Raw genomic sequence first — 27913 nt, 5'->3', positions numbered from 1 at the left:
TCTCTCTGTGTCTGTGTGGGTTTCCTCCGGGTGACTGTCTGTGAAGAGTGTGGTGTGTTCTCTCTGTGTCTGTGTGGGTTTCCTCCGGGTGACTGTCTGTGAAGAGTGTGGTGTGTTCTCTCTGTGTCTGTGTGGGTTTCCTCCGGGTGACTATCTGTGAAGAGTGTGGTGTGTTCTCTCTGTGTCTGTGTGGGTTTCCTCCGGGTGACTGTCTGTGAAGAGTGTGGTGTGTTCTCTCTGTGTCTGCGTGGGTTTCCTCCGGGTGACTGTCTGTGAGGAGTGTGGTGTGTTCTCTCTGTGTCTGTGTGGGTTTCCTCCGGGTGACTGTCTGTGAGGAGTGTGGTGTGTTCTCTCTGTGTCTGTGTGGGTTTCCTCCGGGTGACTGTCTGTGAAGAGTGTGGTGTGTTCTATTTGATTTTGTTCAGTTGAAAGCATTCAGTGAGTTTAGGATTGAAATATTTTAACCATGCTCCAGATGCAGGAGAACATCATCTTAGAGGCCTTGCTCAAAGTCTCCTATAGGTAAAGTACAGTGTTTCATGCTTATTCAGGTGGAGAATGGAACCCCAGCTTATCATATGTGAGACAATCATGATAATCACTTACTATACCAACCATACACACACACACTTTCCCTGTGCATCTATTATCCCTCCATTTGATTAGTTCTAACCCACTTCACTTATCTCCATCCACCTGATACACCTCTATGTCAAAGATCACGGTCGGTCGGACAGATCGTTAGCATGCGAAGACCTGTTTGAGGTGGACTACAGACCACAGTAAAAACCCTTATTATCCAAGTGCTGATGAATCACCATGGTTACACATCCTCTACTCTAACCTGCATAAGCCATTGGAGATGTAACAACACACTTTGTGACACCAATTACTGCAGAGGGAGAGAAAAAGAGTGAGTTCAACAGCGAGATCAAGTCACCATTAGTACCCCTTGAACTGTCTCTCTCTCTCGCCCCCTCCCTCTGTTCTTCTACTCCCCACACTCTCCCATCTCAGTTTACCACTCCACCAAACCTGTGTGCTCGAGTCTGTCATTTCTATTCCCTCCTGTTGTTTTATATCAGGAGACAGGATGATGGCAACCTCCGGGGTCCAAGCACTTTCTGCTCCAGAAACCTTGCTGTGCAACCTGTACACACACAGACCCCCTGCTGCAAACCTGCAATGTGAGATCACCTTCTTCAGAGCTTTACAGAAGCCTTAAGACTGTCTTCCTGCTGTGTTTAAGGTGGCAGAATCATCACCACACACACACACACACACACACACACACACACAGTTTCTTTTTATACTTGTCTTCCCAGAGCCACGTTTCTTCTTTGCTACTCTACACAGGGGTGAGATGTAACAGAACACAAGTGTATGGTATACTGCCAATACACCTTTTTATAACTGTTTTATAAGCTTATTCAGAGTACAATTACTCTTAAAATGCTGATGGAACAGTATGAAGACTAAATAGATTTTGGTGTGCTATGTACAGGGAGGTGCATTGGTGCAGCAGGTAGTGTCTCTGTCACAGCTCCAGGGACCTGGAGGTTGTGGGTTCGAGTCCCGCTCCGGGGAGTGTGGTGTGTTCTCCCTGCATCTGCGTGGGTTTCCTCTGGGTGACTGCTTGTGAGGAGTGTGGTGTGTTCTCCCTGTGTCTGAGGTGTCCATAGGTGTGACTGAAGGACTGGTGCCCCCTCCAGGGTGTATTCCCACCTTGCACCCAATGATTGCAGGTAGGCTCTGGACACACCGCGACCCTGAGTTGGATAAGCGCTTACAGATAATGAATGAATGAATGAATGAATGGATTTGGAGTATATACCAACACACAAACTGTGAAACAGGATCCTCCAGTCAGTGTTTGTGAGCTGTCTAATGCCAACCATACACTAGGAGACTTTGAAAAAGCTTTTAAAAGACTAATGTCTGATGCTTCCTCACATCTAAAGACAACACTACAGTGTTTTTAGTTGCACACTGTGATTTTGTAAAGACTGAAACCCTTGAGGAGCTCATCATTTATTATTATATTTTACACAGTACCATTACAAAAGCTTAAATATATTAATCTCTCTTTCTGTAGAAGAGAATGTAATGCATCTTTAGGGAACACAACTAGACTTTAAACCACTGTTGAAACTTTGAAGGTACATCCATTGTACCTTTAGTTTAGTACAATATATTTGTGACAGTGTAGGGGTTGGATCATATATAATGTTTTCTCATACATAAACAAACTTCAGTACTTTGCTAATACAATGCTTATTGATTATTTACAGTGTCCACGTATCTTTTTGCATGAACACAGACTAAACCTTGTGATAATGTTAAACACATACGGAGTTAAAACAGCTCTCATCTCATCTGATGATCTAATTCTGATGTTAGAAATTTGCCTGTGATAGTGAAATCGCGGGCGGCACGGTGGCGCAGCAGGTAGTGTCGCAGTCACACAGCTCCAGGAACCTGGAGGTTGTGGGTTCGATTCCCGCTCCGGGTGACTGTCTGTGAGGAGTTGGTGTGTTCTCCCCGTGTCCGCGTGGGTTTCCTCCCACAGTCCAAAAACACACGTTGCAGGTGGATGGATGGATGGATGGATTGGCGACTCGAAAGTGTCCGTAGGTGTGAGTGTGTGAGTGAATATGTGTGTGTCTGTGTGACTGGCTTCCCCTCCAGGGTGTATTCCCGCCTTGCGCCCGATGATTCCAGGTAGGCTCTGGACCCCCCGCGACCCTAAATTGGATAAGCGGTTACAGATAATGGATGGATGGATGGATGGATAGTGAAATCGCTTGAAAATTAGTTTGGAGTAAGGCAGGTATAAGTCAGAAAACATGGGACAAACGTAAGCTATTCTGATTTTGTGTTGCTTCTAACGTAGAAAGCAGAGAGACAGGACCCGTGTTCATGTGAGAAAGACAATCTTAAAACTAACATAGTGAGGACATGTAAAAAACAAACACTAAGAGCTATTACAAATACAAAAAAAAAAAAATAGTGCTCTAATTATGAAAATCTGGCTTCGTTTAATGTTGTGGCAGATTGTATTAATGCAAGTTTAGGAGAGAAAAAAGGGTCCATACATGACATTTACAGTGGTCCAAAATTCCTACATTACACTCTGGGATACAGGTACACAATCAGATACATTCCAAACCCCACCCCATACACACACACACACCATACACAAAAATACACACAAGCATTTCTTAGCAACCGTTTGGCAGGGTGTGGAGTGTGTTTTCAGGTGTCTGTGTCTGCCTGTGTATCCTGCAGCTCAGCAGTGTGTGGTCGGATAGAGTGATTGCTTTAGATAGCAGGTAAGAACGGAGTCTAAGAGTGTAAGTGTGCATGTCTGTGTGTGTGTGTGTCCGCATTAGTGTGGAGTAGAAAAAAAATCAATCTGTACCTCCTCCAACAAAGAGCGAAAGAAAAACACAGGTGGCTCACTGACAGTGTGTGAAGGTGGCAGGTACAGAGAAAAGAATGATATAAACACACACACACACACACACACACACACACACACACACACACACACACACACACACACAAACACACACACAGCTGCCACTTCCTGTGATGCTGAAGGCTGATGGTGATGCAGTTTGGCAGTCACCAGAACCAACTGTCACTTCTCACAGCCCGGATACACACACAGAGAGAGAGAGAGTGGGGGGCACACAAAGTATGCAGAGCAACAGTTGGACTACAACTGTCTGCAACTGTAGAACTAAAAAATGCTCCGGTAAGGTATGTGGAACTGATAGTGAATGGACAGTGAAAGCAGAAACAAAGAAGGGGTCATAACGTTATCGGGAGAGAACCAGAGAAAAAAAAATATATTGAGGCGAAGTTCAGTATCTGCAGTTTTAGCCACACACTTATTTGATCAGAAGGGAAAGCCTCCATTAGCCTCTGGAGAGCAGCTGGTAGTACAGCTATATTAAGCAACTGACTGCCTCAATAAGCCTGTGTCCTCTACCACAATGGAAAATTACTGGCACATTATACAGCCTCAAAAGCTGCACACACACACTACCTTTTTCTGAGGTACTTCAGCCCACTCCTTCTTTCATTGGCTGATGGGCAACTGCACTTGCTCAAATATTGAGCAGAATTCTTAAGGGCTTCAAGAAGGTACCACATCTATTTTTTTTAAAGCACAATGTATAAGGGCAATAAGTAAAGCAATAGATTCAGTGGTTTGTTTACCTCTGAAGTCTATCCTGCACCCTTGTCTAGGTACAACAAATGCACAGTAGTTATTGCATCTTGCTTTTCATACAAACTAACTCATATAAAACCACTTCTGTCTTTTGCCAACTGTGAAAAAAGGCTTTGCTCACTCACCCTTTCACTCACACTCTCACACACACACACTCATATCTGTGAACCATTTCACACAGTCACACAGAACTGTGGGGGGAAACAGAAGAACCCCGAGGACATCCACACAGACGAAGGGAGAACACACCAAACTCGTCACAGTGACCCGAGGCCAGGATCAAACCCAGGACCCCAAGACCCTGGAGCCCTGTGGCAGCAAGACTATAACACACTACATTAATATAGTGCCATCATGTCACCGTCAAGATTTCAGATTGTATTATTACTTTGGGTCAGTGCACTTGTGTTATGACAGTGTTTTTGACTCAGCAAAGCCAAGCATCTACAAATCAATTAAGTACTCCAAACACTCAAATCTGGACTTACACTTACAAGCCAAAGACTAGAAACTTAACTCAGATAAGACACTGGATATATTTAATTATTATTAATTATTTTTCCATTTTTAGTGCTTGTGTGTGACACAGGTCATTTGTCTACAGCTGGATAATGTTAATATAAATATGCATAACCAATATATTAAATAACCAGAGTAATATACAAATACAAATACATTGGGGAAAAAGCTAATCTGAAAAAAAAATGATTCAGTGATAATATCCATAGCAAAGACAAGATAAAATATAATAATAATAATAATATTCATGATAATAATAATAATAATAATAATAATAAATGGTGTCAGAGTGAAATGGTATTGGAGAAGAACTCCCAGCTACAGCTTGTTCAGATGTCTTATAGCCCTTGAGTAAAAACTGCTCATTAGTCGGTTTGTTGTAGCCTAGATGTGGTACCTCCTGCCAGATGGCAGTATGGTGAACAGGTTGTGTGCTGGATGACTACAGTCCTGCACACATATTTATTTATTTTTTTCTCAGGCAATAGGACTGATAGATGCCCTGTAATACAAGGATCAGTCTACACCATGTTCTCTATGTCAGATTAGCACTATGAATTTATTCTGTTTCTTGGTCAGGAGATGTTTGACACGGACAATTCTTCATTTGCTTCATTGCTTGAGTTCAGACATCGTCGGGAGGCGGGTCAATTGCTACGTGTGATGCTGGCGATTTTATGTTCCAAAAAGAGGAAGAAGAAAAAAACGATTGTGGACCCGTTCCTGGGTGTTACGGAGAGGAAGGTGGGGACTGTCTCTTGCAAAGAAAACCTGAAGTAATGTGTTACATGTTCAGAGCGTTTCCTCAGTTTCGTTTTTCCAACAGATGACTGCGGCAGCCACCTCCTTCTTTCGCTTCTCCATGTTTATAAATGTGTGCCAGACAGCACTCTGTCCTCCTATTGGTCATAGACAAAGAACATGTCATAGGGAATATCAGACTAGGAGATATCAGATAGTGGTGCGTCCCAGACGCCACATTGCTGGTCTTTGATTATGTTGTACTATACAAAACGTACTCATCCCCGACACTTGTTGCCTATGATGGATTCTGATGTCCTCACCGTTCTCAAGGGCTTTGCGTTTTCAGGCAGTGTAGCTGCCATACCCGACAGTGGTGTAGCCTGTGAGGATGCTGCTTATGTTGCATCTGTAGAAGTTGGTGAGGATGTAAATAGGCAGACCTTTATTTTGTTAATGCTGAGACTGAGATTGCTGTCATATAATTACCCGCGATGGGGCCTAGGATGGTGATGTCATCAGCAAACTTGCTGATGTTAATGGAAGGGAGCGCATTAGTGAAACTTAAAGGCAACGTTCACTTTTAATAGAATTCAGAAGATGTTTCCTCACCATTTTCTTGCTCTGCAGTCTGTCTGCATGCTTAGAACCAGTCTAATATGTTTATGAAGGCCCGGATTAAAAGAAAAAAAAAAGTCTCAGTCTGGTATGCTAGGCTTTTTCTATCAAACAGTGAATAAAAACTTAAAAACATACACATTCAGATTTAGCCATGTACAGACAACAGTCTTTTTTTCCCCCAAACACACCGTTCCTCTTTAAAAGATGTGGTGCTTCTGAATGTAAACAACCAGAGAAAACTGCATTTCCTGCAGCCAATCTTAGACATAGACGATGGCAACTCGGGCTCATGCACAGAGAAGAGACTCAGCTCAGACCTGCTCCTCACGGACTAAAAAATCAGTATCACACTCAAGAGGCTTGGGATATGTCTCTAATTCAAAGAATCAAGACGATACCTGAATTAACACCTGAGATTTAACATGTATCTATCAGCTAATATCTGATTAGAACTTAGTTCTAATCCCAAGAATCCCTATAACCCTCTACCCTTCTCCAACCTGCTGGTCCACACATTGTCCTCCTCATGCCAGCTCTCTCTAACTCTCCCTGCATGTTCCTCCAATAACTTGACCAAAGCAAGCAAGACCACGATGCTTTTACTGCTCTGCTGTTGCCACGTTAGCGCTTGTTGCCAAGTGACCCGAAGGATTCTGGAACCCTCTGGTGTGCTGCATCTGTACCATTGGCTTGAGGTGATTGCAGCACAGTTCTGGAGACCTGGTTGGGTTGCAAAAAGGAGGGAGGTATTGGTCTGAGGGATAAGGGAAGAACTGGCCATTTTTCTTTAAGAAAGTTAGAGAAAAGGAAGGGAAAAACAGCTCACCATCCCACCATTTGTCTCCTGCCATGCTAGCCCATTAAGCAGTGCCATAAACAACAGGCAGCATAGTGATTGAAGAATCATAATGATCTGTCCGAAATGCCTGCTGACCTTCATTCGGCTCAACGAGGGAAGGACGGAAATAAAGGCTGGTGGGCATAGGCTAGGAAAAGGATGGTGTTTTAAATGTGTTTACTTCTCCGTTACTAGGAGGTCATGGCAGTGGAATCCTGCAGAGCAATGGGAAATACAGAGAAAAGTGGCTTTAGCAACTGCTTTTGAACTTTGTAATGGGTCCCGTTCTTATGTGTTTGGGAGAAGTCCAGGCTTTGAAATACTGTAGCATATTTGAGAAATAAACCTTTGGGCACAAGTACAACCCACACAATGCCAAAGTATGACCTGTCTCAACAATTGCTCCACCAACGTTAGGGTAACATGAATGTATTAGGTACACTACATCAGAAATCGGAACTTCAGTACATTTTATTAAATAAATAAATAAATAAATAAATGTTCATACAAAAGAACAAGCTCTTAGGGAAATAAATCTATTTTGAAAGTAGATTTATAGCTCCAAATATCTCCATTGGTACCTCTTTCCTAAGTTTCCGTGGTCACAATCCCACCTTTTAAATCAAGAACATTTCACAAGTTTAACTAACATAACTAAAATAATAATAATGTTGGAGTAAGTGTCCTGATATTACAGAGCTAGTTACTAGTTAGCTTTTTTGTTATTCATAATAATAATAATAAAAATAGAAGTCATATTTCAAATGATGGCCCTTCTCTGAAACAGGTGGAAATTGCATTTTTCATTTGTTTTTATTAGGGTGCAGTCAGATCCCTAAGGACTATGCCACTCCCCAGATGCCTGACAGCTCCAGAGATCAATGCATACTCACACTGTCAGTCACTGTATCTTTTTCTATGATCAAACATGCTCAAGCCTGTTATTAAGCACCAAACTCTGACATAAATTCAACAAACACAAATATAAATGGTCCTTTAGCTCAATGTGGAATATCTTAATGCTTTCTCAGAAGACTTTGTCTAGAGCTTGCCAAGTCTTGGCAAGAGGGATATAAAGCCAGTCAGCATTGAGGATTCAATAAAAGACCGGAACGGTGTCCTCTGGAGTTATAGAGCTCCATTCAATACCGTTTGGGATGAATGGGAGCGAAGTTTGTGAACCTGAGCTAATCGTCCAACATCTTTACTTGACCCCAGTAATGCTCTTGTAGCTGAAAGCCATCAAATCCTCACAGATATGTTCTAAAAGCCTTCACACCACATCACACAGAGTGAGATTTTTTTCACAAAAATGGATGTGATTTTTAACATAGTGAACTTTCACACCAAGTTCCGTAGGTGTCTCTGGTATTAGGCCAGTGGGGAAATTTGAGGCTCTCCTTTAACCTCCACATTTGTAAAGTCAGCATGCTGCTTGTTCTAAAAGCTTTTGTGTTCTGCTACTGAAAAAATGAGGTGTTTTGCCACCGTCTTGATACTCATTTGCTTGTCTGCCACCATGACAACTGAGCTCTGATTGGTCAGCCTAATTTTAAGGCATCCATAAAATATGGAAAAAAGAACAAGTACTAATAGATAAATGTACACAGCGTGGCAGTCCATCATTTCATTGTACATTGTACAATGACAAATATTTGCACATTATTATCAGTTTTAGACTTGGTCTGAAAGACAACAAATATATGCCTGTGCATTGATTTTTTTTTTTTTCATCCGTAAAAATCTGAATAAGCCTTTCCATACAGTTCTGATCTTCCAAGAAGAGAAAAAACTGTTATTGCAGCAAAGATGATCAAATCAGAAGAAAACACAGATGTTTGGCCAAATATTTAAACTAAAACATAATTTCTAAAGGTTCCAGCTGGAGAAGCACAGTAGATGTGATCACCTATCACTTTAGCTTAGGCATTTCAAAATATGATGAGGCTAAAATGGCTGTAAGTTTATGACTGGATCATACTGACATCAGGCTAAGCTCCAGAAGTCCAGTCCATCTTTATTCGTTTACCGATTTGTCATATCATATGATAGACATTTATTTAACTGAAACTGGCTCTAACTCACAAACCTGCCAAAGCTGAAGGAATGAATCACTATCAATTTATGAGACTCGATAAATAATAAAAAAAATCCACATCTACAGGACATAACTCTGTATGACATGAGGACAGTAGGAGGGCTTAATACAAGTATCAGCGACCATAAAACCTAATCAGAGTTGAAAGCTGTAGAAAACGCTACTCCAGTATTGATAAATAATTCCTTCAGGTGAGTTTTTATTCAGACCAATACCCAACCTGAGATGTTGACTAACTTTTCACAGTGTCAGGTTCTATATATCACCTTACAGAATCGGGTTCACTGACAAATAATTAATTCTTTACAGAGTTAATCTCCTTTTGAATGAAGGGTTAGGGTTTTGACAACAGATATGATTGTTCTCTCATATATTTGATGATGGATCTTCAATAACATTGTTCAAACATTGGAATCCAGCATCAAGCATGGAAAATCGATGACTTGAGGTATTCTGAAAGAATTAAAATAAAATCAGACACACTAGCAGAGTGCTGTGGCATATGGTTTTAAAGTCCAGTCATGTACCTAGAAGGTACATTATTTTCCGTACATATATCTGAATATCTGAATGTTTTCAAAACATCACTTATTTAAATAGAAAAGAAATATGGATTTAAAATTGGATGTATAAAATTGATTCTATTTACGAATCTACAATTACAACAAAATAGTACAATTATGAAGAAAAGCTAAAACAAAGCATTAGCATGCTAGCAACACACTGCTATGATGCTAATATTAAGTATTTGCATTATAATGTCACTATATGAGGTAATTTTAGCATGCTAGCAACACATTGATGTTATTTTACCTGTCAGTCAAGGTCTGAAATTATATTATGTTATTCAAAGTTGAAACCGGATGCAGGAGGTCAAAGGCTAAACAGATGAATGCGCTAATGGCTAACATAACTATCCATAGAGCCATTTTAGCATGTGTTCAAATTTATCCCATTTCCCTCAGGAAAAGAAACATAACCAAAATCAGTGTTGAAATACATCTGTAGTGACCTACTGACCCTGCGCAGCATTGGGCATATGGTCTAACGATCCAAATCTCCCTTAGCCTCTTAGCTTCTGTTCCAACACACTGCTCAGAATACATCTGTAAATAGATTAATCGCTCTTAAGGTCAAAGCTCACCACTTTAAATCACGCCACGCCTGTGAGGTCAGGTTCTGCGGCACTGTCAAAATACGGCTCAGTCAACTGGCCAAGCCTCATCTCCATGACAACTACACTACCGGTGCATGATCTCCGAGGGCAAATGAGAATCAAAGTGATGCCGCGGGCACAGAATGCTGACCCCAATAAAATAAAATGTAAAGCCTTAGATCGAATCGCAAATCACACACAGACATGGACATGTGAGCAGGTGATGAAGGAAGGATGTGAGGTATGAACATGGGAGAGAAGCGACAAAGGCCAGGAGGTGAACACTATTAAAAAGCACCAAAGGGGCCTGTCTTCTTATTGATGCTATATCACCAGAATATTGATGTCAAAAGAGTGGACATCCACACAATATGCGGCAATGACTGGGTGTTCTAGGAAAGTATCACTAATCACAAGGAAGGCAATGGGAGATAATACTCAATGTTCCCCACATATTGACCATAGAGTAGTCCAGGGTAGTTGTACGGTAAGCGATTAGTGTTCTACTCCAAAAGTGTAAACACAATATAGGTCTATAGGCTTCAACACTACTGCCACTACAGTCTGAAGATTCTATTTTATGAGATTTACACTATAATTAAATAAAGGTGCTAAAACATGGTCTTGAAGCTATAACACCCTCTTAATGTTTAGAGAATCTTATTTTAGAGTTAACTTTGATCATTCAAAGAGCTCAAGCAAATTTTATCATCTTGGCATATCTGTACAATCAAACCCCCACAGCTGGATAGTTTTTAAATTGATACAACTGTAACATTTTTACAGCCTGGGAATGGTTATATAATCACAATTACAATCAAAAGCATAAATAATATTAGTTATAAAAGAACAATAGCAAATGTTCACTTTAGAAAATTATGGAATAAAATGGGATGCTATGGAGTACGCCTAGTTCGTACTAGGTTCGCTATGCTCAATACCAAGTGTTGGGTAGAGGGGTGGAACCCATCCCCACCCCTCAGCACTGGGTGGTGAAGAATTGGAACAGCGTTCTTTGAATTGACTCCATCTAATAGTTCAGGGAGGAGCTGGAGTGGCCTTTGAGATCTAGAACTAATCATTCCCCATCAGTGCCTGACCTCATTATTGTTTATTGGCTGAACACAATCAAAATCCATACTGCAATGTTCCAACGACTTCTGTAATGCCTTCCCAGGAAGGTATAGGGTGCTGCTGCAGCAAAGAGCAGACTAGGTCCCTATTAATATGCTGCATTTCAGAAGGAATTTTGCCTCAGTGGTTGCTGTAGGTGCTGTAGATGCTGTCCAATTTGTGAGATGTTGTTTTATCAGTCAATAAATGTCAAAAATACAGTTGGATATCTGGACTGGACTACAGAGCTAAAGAAGAAGAAAAAAATATAAGTTAAAATAAAATAAAATAAAAAGAAACTAGTTCAGAATGGACAAAAAATAGGGTTCATGGAAACGCAAGTCATGGCTAAAGCAGAGTCAACCCTAGCGTCAGCAGTTTCTTTAATAGAATCGCTCCAGTGGTCCCTCTAGCCAGTAAAGACATCTGTCCTTGGACAAGTCCAAGAAGAGATTCCACCAAATGCATTCTCATAACATACACTAGACCCAGAGCACCTATCATAACAGCTGTGCTTTCAGAACTGAATATTCTCTGCAATGATGGTGAGAGAAATCTTACAAAATAATATCACACAACCTCAATAAATGCCACCCCTTGAGGCTGTATGAAGAACACACTGACAGACAAAGTCAAGGTAATGACGGCTGCTTGGCCTCTGTCACTTTTCAAACAACACTCAAACCATTTTAAAAATCCCATAAACATAAACAAAGGGAAGGAGTATGCCACAAAGCCAAAACCTTTCCACCCTATGCTGCTTTCATAACTCTGCATATGCATTTCTAAAGTAGACACCACCTTTCATTAAGTAAATTATACTTTCAGCTTTTATTTCTGAGAGACATGAGGAAACCAGATCTGAACATAATCCACAGATGTTTGTCCAACCTTCCACTGTTAAAATACAACTCAACACTATGGGTCTGATAGAATGTGGAGTTGTCAAGGAAGGGTGGACCCAAGTGCCGATTTTTCAAAAATAGGGGGCTTCTGGCATTCTCAAAACCATGAACTGACAGCTCTGGAGTCTAGAGCGCAACACTATTCAAAGAGTGTAGCATTATTAAGGTCAGGGTCACTTAACCTGGGGGTCATGACCCCTTTGAGGGCAGATCCACCAGTCAAACATCGGTCCTAATTAAATCACTATTAATGCACTTTTTAATACCAACAAGAGAAAGAAATTAAACTGAAACTATCTGGGTGTCCACGCTGCTGATTCACACAGATACATGCACTCTGTATGCAATTCACCCAGAAGCATTTGTGTGTATCACTCTGTAGTGGCTGCATTTCAGTAATCATTGTTTGTTATGGGAGGATTAAACAGAAAGCAAATTTTCTCCTTAACATTTGGCTTTTATGAAATGATATACCATAGATCAGTCACCTCATATTTATACTTTTTTTCTGCAGTTTTCAATATAAACATTTTCTGAATGAAAAAAAATAATTACCAGTTGTTGGACAGTGACTTCTTTATTAAGAAAAAGTGGGCTTTTGAATAAAGGTAACCCAGATAGTCAAAGTAGAATATACAACCAACTTCTCAGACTGAACTTTGGATGAACACATAAATGTCCCTCTGGGATTTTTCTTGGGAAATCTGAAAGCACTGACAATCATTGATTATGAGCGGATGTAGAAGGGGTAGGGATGAGAGGGCTAGATCTACCTATAGCAGGTGGTGATGGCGTATAGGGATGATACTTTTCTGACTAAACGCAACTCTTTTGAAATAGAATGGAAGCTTAAGAATGGACAAACTGGATTTGAATCCTATTGTTGTTGGGGTTTCTGTGTATTATGTTCTCCAAACATATAAATAACTGAAATATTTATATCACAGAGTACTGACCAGAGGCAAGCTTCCCAGTAGGATTATTTGCAGGCAGTGGAGTGTTTAAAAAGAAAATAACTACCCTAAGTTTTGATTGTTTTTAAAGCACTGCAAGTGCACCTGTCTTCTGAGTGAAGAAGGAACCAGGTGTTAAAACACTGAACGTCTACCATCCAAACACTCAGATCCTCTTTCTTTTCCATTCTTCCCTTCATTATTTATTTTTCTTCCAGCAGAAATAGCCCAGCTTTTCCTAGAACATTCTGTATTTCTTCTTGTCAAAAGTTCAGTGATTTGCTCTAAGCTCTATTGCACCACTATGAGAGAGAGAGAGAGAGAGAGAGAGAAGAAATTGGCATGGCCTTGAAGAAAAAAAGAATAAGAATAAGAAAAAAAAAATCAACAGATGCTACAGCCCTATTGTCCATCCAAAAAAAAAAAAAAACAGCCTTGTCCAGTTGTCCTTTTCTTATCCCTCACTCTTCTAAATGGCCCCTGCTCTCCATTCAACCCCCCACCCCATCTCTCTCTCTCATGTGTGTATCCTTTATTCGTTGTCTTTTCAGCATGTTAATAAGTTGGCAGGGATTGCAAGGCTGCTGTTTGGCTGTAGGGAACGTTACTCATCCTGCACTGCCTCAGCCTGCCTGAGCCACACTGTAATTAATGCCTCTCCATTGTCGTCTATGCAAACATTGCCTACAAGAAAATCCAGGCTCTCTCTCACCCTCTCTCTCTCTCTACCCACAGTTGTCATCATCTCTCTCCTTCTCTCCAGAAGTTGTCAATAAGGGTTTATTCCCTTCAACTCCAAGGGCCCACACTCCAGTCCTTTACTGTCATATAAATCTAACTGATTATTTCCATAATAGGTAATATGTCTAAACACTTAAGTTCTATTCAGTAGGTGGCCTCCTAAATGCAGCCAACAATATTCATGTATTTGTTGTGTGTGTTTTTCAATTTCAGAGCTTGTAAAACCATTTCCATGGCACGAATGACACCACTAAGCAAGCAGTTACCTTGTCAGCTTGGGCTCATCAAATGTTATTTAACAAATCAACAAAGAAAGGCTGATACTTCCAAATATTAAAATAGCCTCTTCAATATGGAGAAGAAAAAGTGGACAAAGAGAAGTGAACAGGGAAAACTGTAAATACATGCCTTCATTTGTCTTGCTCAATTAACTTCTGTGGATCTACAGCTTGGTGACCTCAAAATGATTTGATTCTTTATGAGTTGATTCGGTTGAATCATGGTCAGCTGTTCACTTGATTCATTTTGATTTGAATTTTGAGATAGGACTGATGTATCCACTTTAAATTACAGCGAAATCCAAATTGTAAGAAGCTGTTTACACACAAAACCAATGCATCAAGCATTTTCAAAGTTGGGTTGACATATCATTGTTCATAAAATATCAATTATACCTTTGTTTAGTCACTCATCTGCGTGCCGGTGTATGCCTTTGTATTAATTTATTATGTTAGATTTGTTCTGAAAACAACCGAAGAGTTTGAGCCTCTTGTGCTGTTATAACAGTCTCTAGTCTTCTGGGAATATCTTACAGTAGATGCTGAATCATAGCTGTGAGGATTTAGTGGCAAAGCCATGAGAGGAAAATTGAGGTCATGTACTGAGGCTGGATAATTAGTTCTGGATCACAAGCATTTTGTCATCTCATCCCAAAAATACTGTATGGGCAAACTCCCTATTAATACCCTTCATTATATAATGGTTTGTTGGATGGGTTTACAAACTTCATAATACTGTATGTAAAGTCAGTTTCTAGCTCTGTTGATATCCTACAGAATCCAAACTGAGGAGAATTAGCATCATAAACTAGCCTTAATGTTGCTGAGGTTCTAGACGTGAGATAGTGGCCTTGGACGATGCTTTCAATGACGAAAGAACGTCATCTTCTGAACATCTCTTCTTCAGCCTCGGAACGCTCCCCCGTTGGAAGAATATAGAGTATGATATATAGACTGCAGGTCCCACACCCCACCCCCACCTCTCTCAGTAATCGCTGATTATGAACAAACGAACCCTCTCAGTGGACAACATGGCCACCAAAGGGCACCCTGCTGGGGACAGGTGTGGATTGAGTTACTCAGTGCTGCTGCAAATCGCTGCAGCTAAATTATTGAGCATGTGGCAAACTTTACTGTTTGCTGTATGAAACAAAATGAGGGTCAGAAGGGTCAGGGAGTTAGCGGGAATGAGGTCAGTGAGTGAAGGAGGATTGGAGAAGGAATTAGCCCGAGGACCTGCATTGCAGAGGGTTATAATGGCCAGCGAAGTCACTTCATATCCTCGGGAACCGCCAGGTTAACGTCCTTTGTGCTCACTCTCACAATCCTGAGACAAATCCATGTAATGGAGAATTATTATAGAGTTCAAGGATGTTCCTTAACCTTTACAAATCAATAGTTCCTTTAGTTTTGTTTGTTTATGTGTGTTTTTTTTTCCTATAACAGATTCACAACTAAAATACAAATACATGTGTAAAACGGAGCAACTATATTGAGCTATAAGTGATTGGGAATTAGGAATGTTTCATTACATATGCTGTTTAGCCAAACAGCACTAATTAGAGGTTCGATACTGTAAAGAAATATCCCACTGTTTCTACTGTGGGTTTCCTAGTGTGTAAAATATCTCATATTTTATACAAAACTGAATTACTGAGCTTATGATTCACTGTGAAGACTCTGAAGACTTTATCTATAAGCCTCTACAGCTGGATTCCAGGCTCCCTCAGCTTTAGTGACTGAAGAAAAAAAGCATTTTTCATTTATAAACATTTGCATGAGACTGTGGAACTCATTTGCACATGTTTAGCAGCTCCTCATGAAGAAACACCTTTTAGCACATTTATAGGTGTCATTTAAAGAGAAGAAACAGTGTAGAAATATAACTTCTAACGCCACTTTTAACAACATTTTGTCCAGACCTGGAATCTTCATTTATGTGGAAGTTCTTCAAACTGTATAAGTTTCTTTCAGCTTAGACCTCAAGAGCAAGAAAATTGTACCCCAGGGTTAATGGACATAGTCATGTCACAACACTCCACATACAAAACGTTGTCTAATGGACTGCCTTTAGTGAAGAGCACTAAGATTACTTTACATACACCTGTTTGATCCTGTTTGCTCAAGGGCACAATGGCATCAGGTTGAACGTCTGTAGAGCCATATCCAGTTTTAGCTCACCGCATGCTACCTATTACCCATTCAGGTAAAATGCTTTTCTGAGCATTTTACTAATTTACTTAGCTCTAATAATGGGGACACTTTAGAAATTATTTTACTGAGTACTTGCAATAAATAAATAAATAAACAGTTACTCAAGGCAGGGATTGAATGTAGCACCCCAGGACCCTGAAGCTATCTGGCAGCAACACTGCCATGTTTTCCTTCAATTTGTTTTTGATTTCAGCTACCAGTATGTAGTGACATATTTCTGTATCTCCCAAAATAGTAACTCTGCAGGAGACTGAAACAACCTTTTTAACATTCAACGGTAGTCAATATAAAAATATTTGATTCAGAGTCATTTTGGAGCGATGTGAAGGACAACTGCTGTGTTCAAATAAAGTAGTAAAATAAAAACCACAAAAATGGAGATACATGTTTTTAATTGGACGGCAATGGTATTCATTCCCTGTTTGTTTTTGGGTTTTGTGTGCTTCAAAATACATTTTGTGCTGTGTGTGCCTTATTTACCAAACCATAAGAAATTTTATTTAAAAAATATACCATTTAACATCATTTAACAGCAACAATGGCTTAGTTACGTGGGGAAAACGGTTATAAAAAGAGTGAAAGTAGACACTGAGACAATGAGAGATTAAATGTTCATGAATCCCTAAGTCAATATCTAGTTTTTCCACTGCTGTGTTGGTTGGCAAAAGTTGGAAAAATTGAACTCTTACCGGAACGTTCCACGGACCGCTGTGGTATGAGTCCTTTGCCACTGGCAGTGGTAGAATTTTCCCTCACTGCTTCAGTGAAAGTAATTAAATAAATAGTTGGCTGCGGATGGCCTACTGTCATATTTTCTGAATTACAGTACCACATGCTTCTCATGTGTCTATTCTGATGGCTACTTTGGCTAGCCCTGTTGGTACCGCAATTTATAAAATATTAAATATAAAAATCAGTTACATTTATTTGAATATTTACTTGTTACTTGCTTACCAGAAAGCAGGCTTTAAGCTTTAAGTGAAAATCGCTTAGATTACTTGGGTAAATGGGCACTCACAGATTTTGGGTGTGACTTCTCCAGAACCTTCGCAACCATCCTCATCATCACACTCCCCGCTGTTCTCCTCACCACTGCCGACGTCGTCCCATGTGTCCCTGTGTCCAGTGCCTGGTATACTCTCCTGGATCTCCTGAGACATGAACAAAAGCAATACCAGCTTTACAGCCAACACAGTAACCTTCAGATTTTTAAAGCCAAATTACACAGTGCAGGCAAATGAGTCGCATAATGAAATTATGAATGCATGAATTAGACAAACACAACAGCTGACAGAGAGGTGGACATGGGTCAAGGACAGAGATCAAATAAGCGTAAGAAATTGGATTAAGCATCGAATGACGAGCCACATTCAGACACTGCACTGGTTAAACATATTAGAACACAGCAATGACTTTTAGATCACTGTTCTGACATCATTATTCCTAAGCATTTTGATGAACTAAAAGAGCTCCTCAGGTATCCTTGTTCATTACAAGAGAACATTCAACACAATAGAAAACATGAAGCATCATTTCAGTGACACTCAAACAGTCAAGGGTTATTTTATGTTCTCAGGGTTTTGAGATTTCAAAGAATTTGCAGAAATGTAAAAAAGCTGCGTTAAGAATACCTGGTTTTAAACTGATCATCTGCCAACTTTTAAGAACGACAGGAACAGGCTTTAACAACATTTTCTATTTGCTATTCAGGATTAAAAACTATTAAATTGTCACCCCCGTGTCCTGTTGTCTGTTTTCCCTGCCATGTGCTCACGTAGCACATGGCTCTGTTTGTTATTGTTCGTGTCTCAGCACTTGCCCTCATCAGTCTCATTTGTAACCCGTCCCCCTTGTTATCTGTTCCAGGTGTCAGTTGTCTGTGTTTGGTATGTGGTATGGTCCTCTTGTGTCACTTCCTGGTTGTCAGTCATTTGTTTCACTTCATTTCCAAGTCTAGTCTGTGTTTGCTATTGTCTCGTTTCCTGTTGTCATTTGGTCTCATCTGTTCCCCGCTTAGTGTTTGCCCTCAAGCTGTTTGTGTTTGTTTTGTTATTTTGTTTAATAAAGTTTACTGTGTTTTAGCGTGTGCATCCGCCTCTGTCAGTCTGCCCCGCGAGCCTGACATAAATATATCCCTTTAAATTAATGCATTTTCATTTTTCATTGGAGATTCTAATGGCTCAGAGCAGGTCTTGACCAACAAAAAAAAATTACATTTTATTCTTGTAAAAATAAGAATGGAAGGTTTCACTGCCTCATTTAGTTGACATTTTATGTTTATGAACTCAAATAACTCATGTGTGATAACATCTTTGCACACACACACACACACACACACACACACACTACGGGCAGTAAAAACCCACAAACCTGAAGTGGTGGGCAGCCAGTCACAGCACCCTGAGAGCAGTTGGGGGTTTAGGAATCTTGTTCAAGGGCACTTTAGCTGTGAATGTCGAGGGAGGATAATCACTTCACTCTCCTCCTTAAATTTTGCTTAAGCCACAGATACCCGAGTTTCGGTGGTGTATAGACCCCATTTATGATCATAACTGCATATTCAGTGACATCACTGTGTAAAAAACCCTCCATTTTAAGGACTTGCAAACACACAACTCAAATAAAACCTGGGAAACCTACATTGTTAAATTGTTTCTGTCAACACCATTCATTGTTATGTACATGATAAAATTACAGAAATATAAGTGAGGAGCCCGGATCCACCTGTGTCACATTTGTAAACAGATCTCTGTTCTATCCATCTGTGGCAGTGCAGAGACTCGGGCTGTGTTCCAAGTAGCTCCATACCCACTATATAGTACACTTTGCAGATTATGAAACTAAGACTACTGCACTCACACCTTGCACTAATTTGACAGGGAGATGTGAAACTTATAGCTGAATATAAAAAGGTTTTATAATCGAACATACAATGCACTGTGAGTGCAGGAACCATTTTCTATGACATACACTGTGCACTATAAAGGGTGTAGGCAGAAATTTCATATTCCAATTTGGTCTTGCTGCAGTGTGGAAACATTAACAATCAGCTAATTTTTAGGTAAGCAGAGCAACCTTAGTTAACTTTAAGCCAAACCAGAGAAAGAATTAAGACACACTCTCGATTAAACTTTATCCTCCAAGAATCTGTTACACTCTCAGAGTGCAGGGACAGCATAATAAGATTATTTACCCTGTAAGATATGTGACTAGGGCTTGTATTATCTTACATGCTAAACCAAAACAAGAGTGAAACAAAGAGCTTGAATACTGATACTTGAGTATGATCTGTGCATGAACAACTTTCATAATAAAGTCATGAAATGCATTTGACTTGAAAAGTTTTCCATTAGACTATATGATGAAAGTGCTAATATGGCTAACAGAGTACAACGGCTTGTTCCTGCTCATTATGAAACAAAGTAGGATTCTTTGCCCCACTGATGTGCTTTTTAATACTGTGCGGCCCTCTCCAGTACAGGAGGATAGTTTACTATGAGATAAATATATACATCTTTCACATTTGTTTAGATTATGGCTGCAACTAAAGCATTAAAAAAATGTGTGACTAGAATGCAAGGATAGAGTATACTGTGTTCAAATAATCAGAGGTGCAGAGGCTGAGAGTGTGTGATTAAAGAACGTGACAATCCTCCCTACAGACACACACACACACACACAATGTGCTCATTCAAATGAAAGCCCAAATGAACAGACATCCAACAACTCATCATTCTGACTTCAGTTACACATTAATTAAAACAAATGTCAACAATTGTGTCTATCTGTCCCATTGTTGGTAAACAGCGCTAGATGCAAGTGTCAGTACAAGGAATGTGTACATCTGCCTTTTCTGTTTAACTGTGTGTGTTCTTCCATGACAACCGATCACTCTGATGGAGTCAGACAAAATAAAACAATTCAAACCCTCTGATAAGATGCCTCAACCTGTAGTCAAAATAAAGAAGCTCAGCAGCTCAAAAAAAATGCTTTCACTTTAGTTTGGCCTTTGCACTTTCAAACTTCATCTCTGCATTGTTTTCTGTTAATTTTAAAAATGTGTTGTACTAATGTGTTGGAGGCCTGAGGAATCAGTCTTGAGTTGTTTGACAAGAAGTTTTCATTAAAAACACCAGAACAGTCTCTTACACAAGCCTTTAGGCTGATGAATAAATAAAGTCTAAATGAACCATTTTACACAGCCTTTTTTTCAGCTCTCTGCAACCTGCTTTGTACACTTTAAAAACAGAAAAAAAACTGTATCCAGCAACTACACTTTAGATTTCATGAATATGTTCAAGATGAATGAATAAATAATATTAATTTTACATAGGGTTTATATATACACAGCCACACACTCACACACAAATTCCAGGAGCCAGGTCAATGAGAATGTAAATCTGTTGTGATAAATTGTGTGTGGCAACTAAGTGCCAATTTATAGACATAGACAGACCTACATAACTATGCACTGTGCTATTCTCCACACACAGACACACACTTATGACCTAGCATCAAGGTATAACACTCATAAAATTCAGAGAGCAAATATTATTCAGTCAGGAACCCACTACACTTCACTGCTTGTAGACTATAACTCAGAGCTACAAGTTCAGCCCGGTCACCCATTAAAGTTTTTAAACTTTATTTTCATCATCGTTGCTCTCTTTTCTGACAGCAGTATGCTGTTAGCTTTTTCTTCTTTTTTTCTATTAAAACTGTATTCACTTCAAGGTTAAAAAAGCAATGACCAAATCAAATAACCAACACCAGCTGGAACTGGAACTACATCATTGTTTTGTCAGTTTTGAGTTATGCACCAATCTAAACAGAGTCTATTCTTCATTTCTGAGTATGCATATGGTTTATACCAGTCCCAAATACAATATGCATAGGGTCTTCAAAAGTACACTTTTTTTTTATTTTGTAAAATATAATTCTGTTGCTGTCACTGGACACTTTATTGGAAACAGCCCATCTGTTGACATCTTAGCCACCCTCCAGCAATTCATCAGTCGCCACTATTTTCTGTGGTATACACACTTAAAAAAAGATGGTTGTTCAAGGGTTTTGTTACTCTTCTGGTAACAAAATGTGTTTAAGGCAGTTCTTTCAAGTGGCACCCTGTTGGTGTTGAAGTCGAATATCTTTTTGTTGAAATTAAAATTCCAAGAAAAAGGCAGATGACAGGACACACACCTCATTAAAGTTTAAATAAACGTCTACTTCTAGGTGAACTGGAAAAGTTTCCTGAAGTGGGAGGGGCCATTGTGAGGATGCTGTAGGTGGAGTGGCGGGGTGCTGCTGAATTGTTGGTTTCATTAATATAATGAGAAATGGCCAATGTGGTGGGAAAGACTAACAGTGGATGTGTCTAACAGTGGATACCGATCCTCAAGTATTAGCAAGGCTCATAATTTGCATTCTCTGAAGTGACATCATAATTTACCATTGAGGTACATCATCTGCACCTATGGTGAACCTGAGGGCTAATCTAATTAATTATTAAAAAAAAAAAATATATATATATATATATATATATATATATATATATATATATATATATATATATATATATATATAGTTTGAGCTGAGGCATATCATTGTTGACAGTGAGAGATCTGGGAGGAAACGTGGAGTAAATGCTACTGAACAGATATTGGGGTGATTTGGGAACAGCCAAACCTCTCATAGACATTATATTAAGTGTGTTAAACCCTTCATAAAATCCTGTATTTGTATTTTTACGAGTGTTGTGAAGCACAAACATCTATCTCTCACACTGAATCACTGACATCTTTATTCATTATAACGCAGTAGGCAAATGAGTCGAATAATTAAATTACTCATCCATGAGCTGGAAAAACAAAACGACCGACAGCGGGCTGAACGCGGGTCAAGGACAGAGGTCAGACACACGGTCGGGATTTAATGAGAATACAGACAACGGGAAGCAAAGACAGTAAATGAAATGTAGTGAGGCCTCTACACCGCAGGGATTTTAAATAAAGGTTCATCCTGAAACGCTACTGAAATTTAATTACAATTATTATCTGATTAAGTGCATAGTTATATGAGTCAACACTGTGGAATTGGCTTTATTCCATTTTACAATATTACACTCTAAAAAGTATAGCTCCTAAAAACAGTTCTATGAGTGATAGACAACAAAGAAGAACCACTTTTGGGTCCATTTTGAACCATGTTTGTTTAAGAGATGTGTGACAGTAAAGAAACGTTTAAGGTTTTTAAAACCTTCACTCGATCTTGAGGTTCTTAACTAATCTAAACGCCTCTGGAAATATGGATGCACCTTTATGTTGAAGAGGGCACACATACAACAATAACTACTTTTAATTTACTAAGTCAGTGTTGTTAGCAGTGTTTCAATGAGCTACAATGAGGAAAGAAAACTACTCACTCATTCATTTTTAAATGTTTAATAAGTATTTATTCTGATATATAAATAACATACATTTTTATAAAAGTTTAATGACACTAAACTTGACTGTAGAGTCTTACCCTCTTTTAAAAGTTTCATAGTGCAGGTTCTGCAGTTGTGAGCACAGATTAGCAACAACAGAGGTTCTATTCTCACTATTACAGCTCAGTGAAGCATCACAATGATTTTGAAGCTGTAATTTTAGAGTAAAAATATTAGTCGTGTTTAAAACGCAGAGATCTGCATCTGAACAGGATTCAAATTATCAGATGTCCACTTGGATCAGTGACAACAGCAGGTAACTGTAATGTTCTTGGAGGATGTCAGATAGAAACTAGAGGTCTGCATTTCTAGGAGGAAAGGCGAAACGTTGCGCCGCTGAAACCCCCGTCCCCCGATCCGCGTCTTTCCCGCTTAAAGCGAGGCCGTCAATACAGTAAACACGTGGGTCCCTAGGCGACGCTATGGTGAAGGAGTTGACTGCTAAGCTGTTAGTAGTGGGACATTAAGAGAGCATTCTCCCACAGACAGTTTACATTGGACTCTATGGAGCTCCGTAGACCATGAATGGAAAACAATACATTTTGAATTCCACCTTTACAAACAATTCCACCTTAGGAAACCCACAATTGTATTGAGATGTCCACATTTAAAAATGACCCCTGTAAATAAAGGTTAAAATGTTGAAAAAACAGCCAGTATGTTTTAAACATGGTATTTTTAAAAAATTCCACCTTAACCCTGGAAACCCTTGATAATTAAGACATCCCCTTAAAAATGACCTTGAAAGTGTTAGAGACTGCCTATGTATTTTTGTGTCCTTCACACCTCTCCCCTCCCTCTCCCCCCTCTCTCTCACACGCATGCTCACAGAACACAACTGACAGATTCATAATTCAATGAATTTCAACCAGGGTGGGGACCCTCCAAAAAATCACCCGTAGCTCCAAAACTTTCCCAGTCCAAAAATGAACAAAACATACCATAGCAACAAGGAAAGTATGGTGATCGAGATGGTGTAAAAATGTTGCACTTCGAGTGAGAATTGATGGTGTAATGAGTTAAAAACAGGCAAACTTTTGAAATTCTGTGTTCCGACCTGCTCTTAAAATACATTGAGCTCTATGGGAGTGAAACCCTCCCAAGTGTTGAACAAAAATTCATAGCTCCAAAACAGTAGTTTCAAATGGTCTGAAATTTACATGTGTGAGAAAGGGGAAATTTCTCTACCATTTAAATGAAGTGTGTAGGTGAAAGTATAAGGAAGTTATGGCGAAATGTTCAGCAGAAAATTGAAAAAGAATAAAAATCATTTCAATGCATTCCTATGGGAGCGTACACACCCTCCAAACAAATGCTTATAGCTCGGAAAGACTTCACTTAACTGTATATACTGTTGCGACAAGGAGACTCTGGGGATCGATCTGGTATAAAAAATCTGCAGATTGAGTGTGAATTGAGCATGTTAAGATGAGTTAAAAACAGGAAAACATTTTAGAAACCGCACTCTGAGCCGCTCTAAAAATACAATGAACTCTACAGGAGCCGAAACCCTCCCTAGTGCCGAACAAAACTTCATAACTCAAAAAACGTATTTTCAAAAATTTTCAAATTTACAGATGCTAGAAAGGACAAGTTTCCATTTAACTTGTTTCTAAGTGAAAAGTGACCTTGGTTATGTAATTAAACATCCATGTCTTAGATCTTTCCAAGTCCAAGTCCAAGAATGTCCTGCCCCGACTATAATATGTTGTGGCCACACGTTACTTTTATTCTGAAATGACGTCACCGACAAGGTTTCACAGGAAGCTTCGATCATATTTTGTTTTCCAGAGAAGATTTGGATATCCCTCAGGAATACAGAGCGGAGTATGCAGTGCCTCATGGGAATCTATGCTGAATGTAAGTTAAGTCTTGGCCTGGATGCCAGATCTGCTTTTCTCGCTTCCTCTTCACTGGCCTCACACACACACACACACACACACACACTCCAAAACACACACATGTTTTTTAGCAGACTTAAGAAAATACAAATACACAAATGTGAATACAGACACAAAACAACCATCAGCACACTTCTAAATTCACTCTAAACACACACACACACACACACACACACACACACACACACACACACACACACACAGGGGCTGGTTCCAGCATGCTGCTGTGTAACCACTTGCACACGAAACAATGCACAGACTGTTCAGAGCTTTGGCACCACTCTCCTCACACGACATTAAAAACATCCCCCATTACCCATCCACCCTGAACCAGCAGAACTCCCCCAAAAAAACACGCCTCAGTGCAGAGACACATGACCCCTCACACAGACCTCCACACCTGTAAAGACCCATTTTCACAGACTCCTCATTGCTCAAATACGTCTGGTGTCTGAACTGTGCTTCTTCAGATTATGTTTGTTTGTGGATAGGAGTGGATCAGACACAGCAGTGGCTGCTGGAGTTTTTAAACCCTGTGTCACTCACTGTCTGCTCTTAAACACTCCTACCTCATTGGTCCACGTTGTAGATGCAAAGTCAGAGAGAGTAAACCCTCTAATATAAACACAATTCTACTGTGTTGATCTTACATTGGTTCATATATTTTACATTTAAATATTCATTATGGTTATTAATTGCAGCAAACTAGATTATAAATGTATACATATATTAGTTATTATGTTTTAATTGAACCACAGCACTATTAATGTATTTATTACATTGACCTTTATTACCCTCAATAAATTTACAAAACAAATATTGGTTATTTAACTTGCTACAGAGCTCATATCTGACTTTGGAACTCAGCAGTAATCTATTAACAGATGTAAAGCTGGAAGAACATGCAGAACACTGATGAATGTAAATCTGGAAATGTTCTCACGCTGGTTTTACAGGAGGCACGAAGGTGGAGAAAGATTCTAAAACACCCCAAGGGTCTTCTTTAATGGCTTAATCCCTAAATCGGTTATGGCACCTCTGATGGACTGTTACAGAACATTGACGCTGCTATTAATTCACCTTCATTTAGAAACATGCTCCATTAACGCTTCCAAACAGCGACAACACCAGGTGTGAGCAAGGCATCATGGGAAATCATGGGAAAGTTACACTTTATATAACATCGCTGTTGAAATTAATTTTATTCCTCTGACTTCCATTCAAAAGTCAGAATATGGGTCTTGTTTGTTGTCAAAACAACATAAAATAAATAAATAAATAAACAAACCAAAACATCTCAGGGGGTTTGGTTTTGGGAGGAGAAGATAATATTAAGCAATAATATTAATGTTTCTCTTTCTCTGAAATATTCACAGTCGTAGGAAAACAAAGGTGTGTTGACACTGGGAAGATTCTCTGGGAAAAATTGAGAAAATGTATGAGTTAAAAGATTTATATGAAGTGAACATTGTGAAGGTTAGATATAGATATAGCATTGTTTAGTGAAATATATTTTAGGGTTTCATATAGTGGAGTGTGTGTGTGTGTGTGTGTGTGTGTCTGTGTATGTGTGTGTGTGTGTGTGTGTTTGTGTGTGTGTGTGTGTGTGTGTGTGTCTGTGTGTGTGTGTGTGTCTGTGTCTGTGTGTGTGTGTGTGTGTCTGTGTGTGTGTGAGTGTGTGTATGTGTATGTGTATGTGTATGTGTGTGTGTGTGTGTGTGTGTCTGTGTGTGTGTGAGTGTGTGTGTGTGTGTGTGTGTGTGTGTGTGTGTGTGCTTATATGGGAGAATTACTTTGCCATCCAAGGACAAATCTGGTATTTATAGTGAAAATGCTTTCAATGTAGTTTCAGCTCCTGAAAAAAAAAAGCATAATATCTTGCCTATTGCTTTTCTCTCAAACTCTGCAGTGAGGAGAGCCAAACAAACACACAGACACACACACAGAGAGAGAGAGAGAAGAGAGAGAGAGAGAGAGAGAGAGAGAGAGAGAGAGAGAGAGAGAGAGAGAGAGAGCTGGAATGTGTTAGATTAAATTCCGCTCTCTGTCTTTGGAATTCTATTGACTACAAATCCCAGGTTGCCAGGAGTGACCGATCCTCTGTCAAGAGAAGGTGTGTGTGTGTGTGTGTGTGTGTGTGAGTGAGAGAGAGCGAGAGAGAGCGAGAGAGAGCGAGAGCGAGAGAGAGAGAGAGAGAGAGAGAGAGAGAGAGAGAGAGAGAGAGAGAGAGAGAGAGAGAGACTAATATCCTCTGCTGGTCTGTTGAAAAACCAACCAGTGGGGCTCCAAAAGCACATTCCAGAGGTATATGAAATAGTTTGGGGTAAAATATGATATTATTGCCACAATGGCATAAAATGCACCAGAGAGAGAGAGAGAGAGAGAGAGACAGAGAGAGAGAGAGAGAGAGAGAGAGAGAGAGAGAGAGAGAGAGAGAGAGAGAGAGAGAGAGAGAGAGAGAGAGAACAGAGAAACAGAACAAAGACAGAAGGGGATTGTGAGACTTAAAGAAAAAGAAATAAATAAGGAGAAAAGAGTGATGGAAAAGAATAAAAAGAGAGATACACAGATACAGACAGACAGAGAGAGAGAGAGAGAGAGAGAGAGAGAGAGAAAGAGAGAGAGAGGTACAGTAGGTATGAACAGATTTATGAGTCGGGGTGAAAAAGGAGAAGGACAATAGCACACTGGAGGGCTGTCAGACACGTATGAAGACATCCTTTAGTCATTAAAGGGCAGCAGTGCAGTGTGTGTGTGTGTGTAACAGCTTCAGTGCCAAGATTTCTTTCTCACGACTCTCTAAAGAGATTTTTGGAGTGATGGTTGCTAAGGTCCCAATCTGTGATCTTTCTCTATGCAGTCATCCACACACACACACGCACACGCACACACACACATAGAGAGAGAGAGAGAGAGAGAGAAAGAGAGAGAGAGAGAGAGAGAGAGAGAGAGACAAACAGAGACACACACAGAGAGAGAGAGAGAGAGAGAGAGAGAGAGAGAGAGAGAGAGAGACAAACAGAGACACACACAGAGAGAGAGAGAGAGAGAGAGAGAGAGACAAACAGAGACACACAGAGAGAGAGAGAGAGAGAGAGAGAGAGAGAGAGA

General features: G+C 39.8%; 1 protein-coding gene across 1 annotated transcript in view; it reads right to left on the bottom strand.

The window, feature by feature from the left end:
- Positions 1 to 27913, bottom strand: part of LOC136675937 (glypican-5-like) — a 211387-nt gene that overhangs the window by 42613 nt on the left and 140861 nt on the right. The window contains exon 8 of the mRNA XM_066652755.1: positions 17436 to 17568. Coding sequence (XP_066508852.1) covers positions 17436 to 17568 — 133 coding nt within the window. The remainder of the gene's footprint in view (positions 1 to 17435; positions 17569 to 27913) is intronic.

This window comes from Hoplias malabaricus, chromosome X1, assembly GCF_029633855.1.
Source record: "Hoplias malabaricus isolate fHopMal1 chromosome X1, fHopMal1.hap1, whole genome shotgun sequence".
Lineage (NCBI taxonomy): Eukaryota > Metazoa > Chordata > Actinopteri > Characiformes > Erythrinidae > Hoplias > Hoplias malabaricus.
This window is presented reverse-complemented; position numbering and strand designations above follow the sequence as displayed.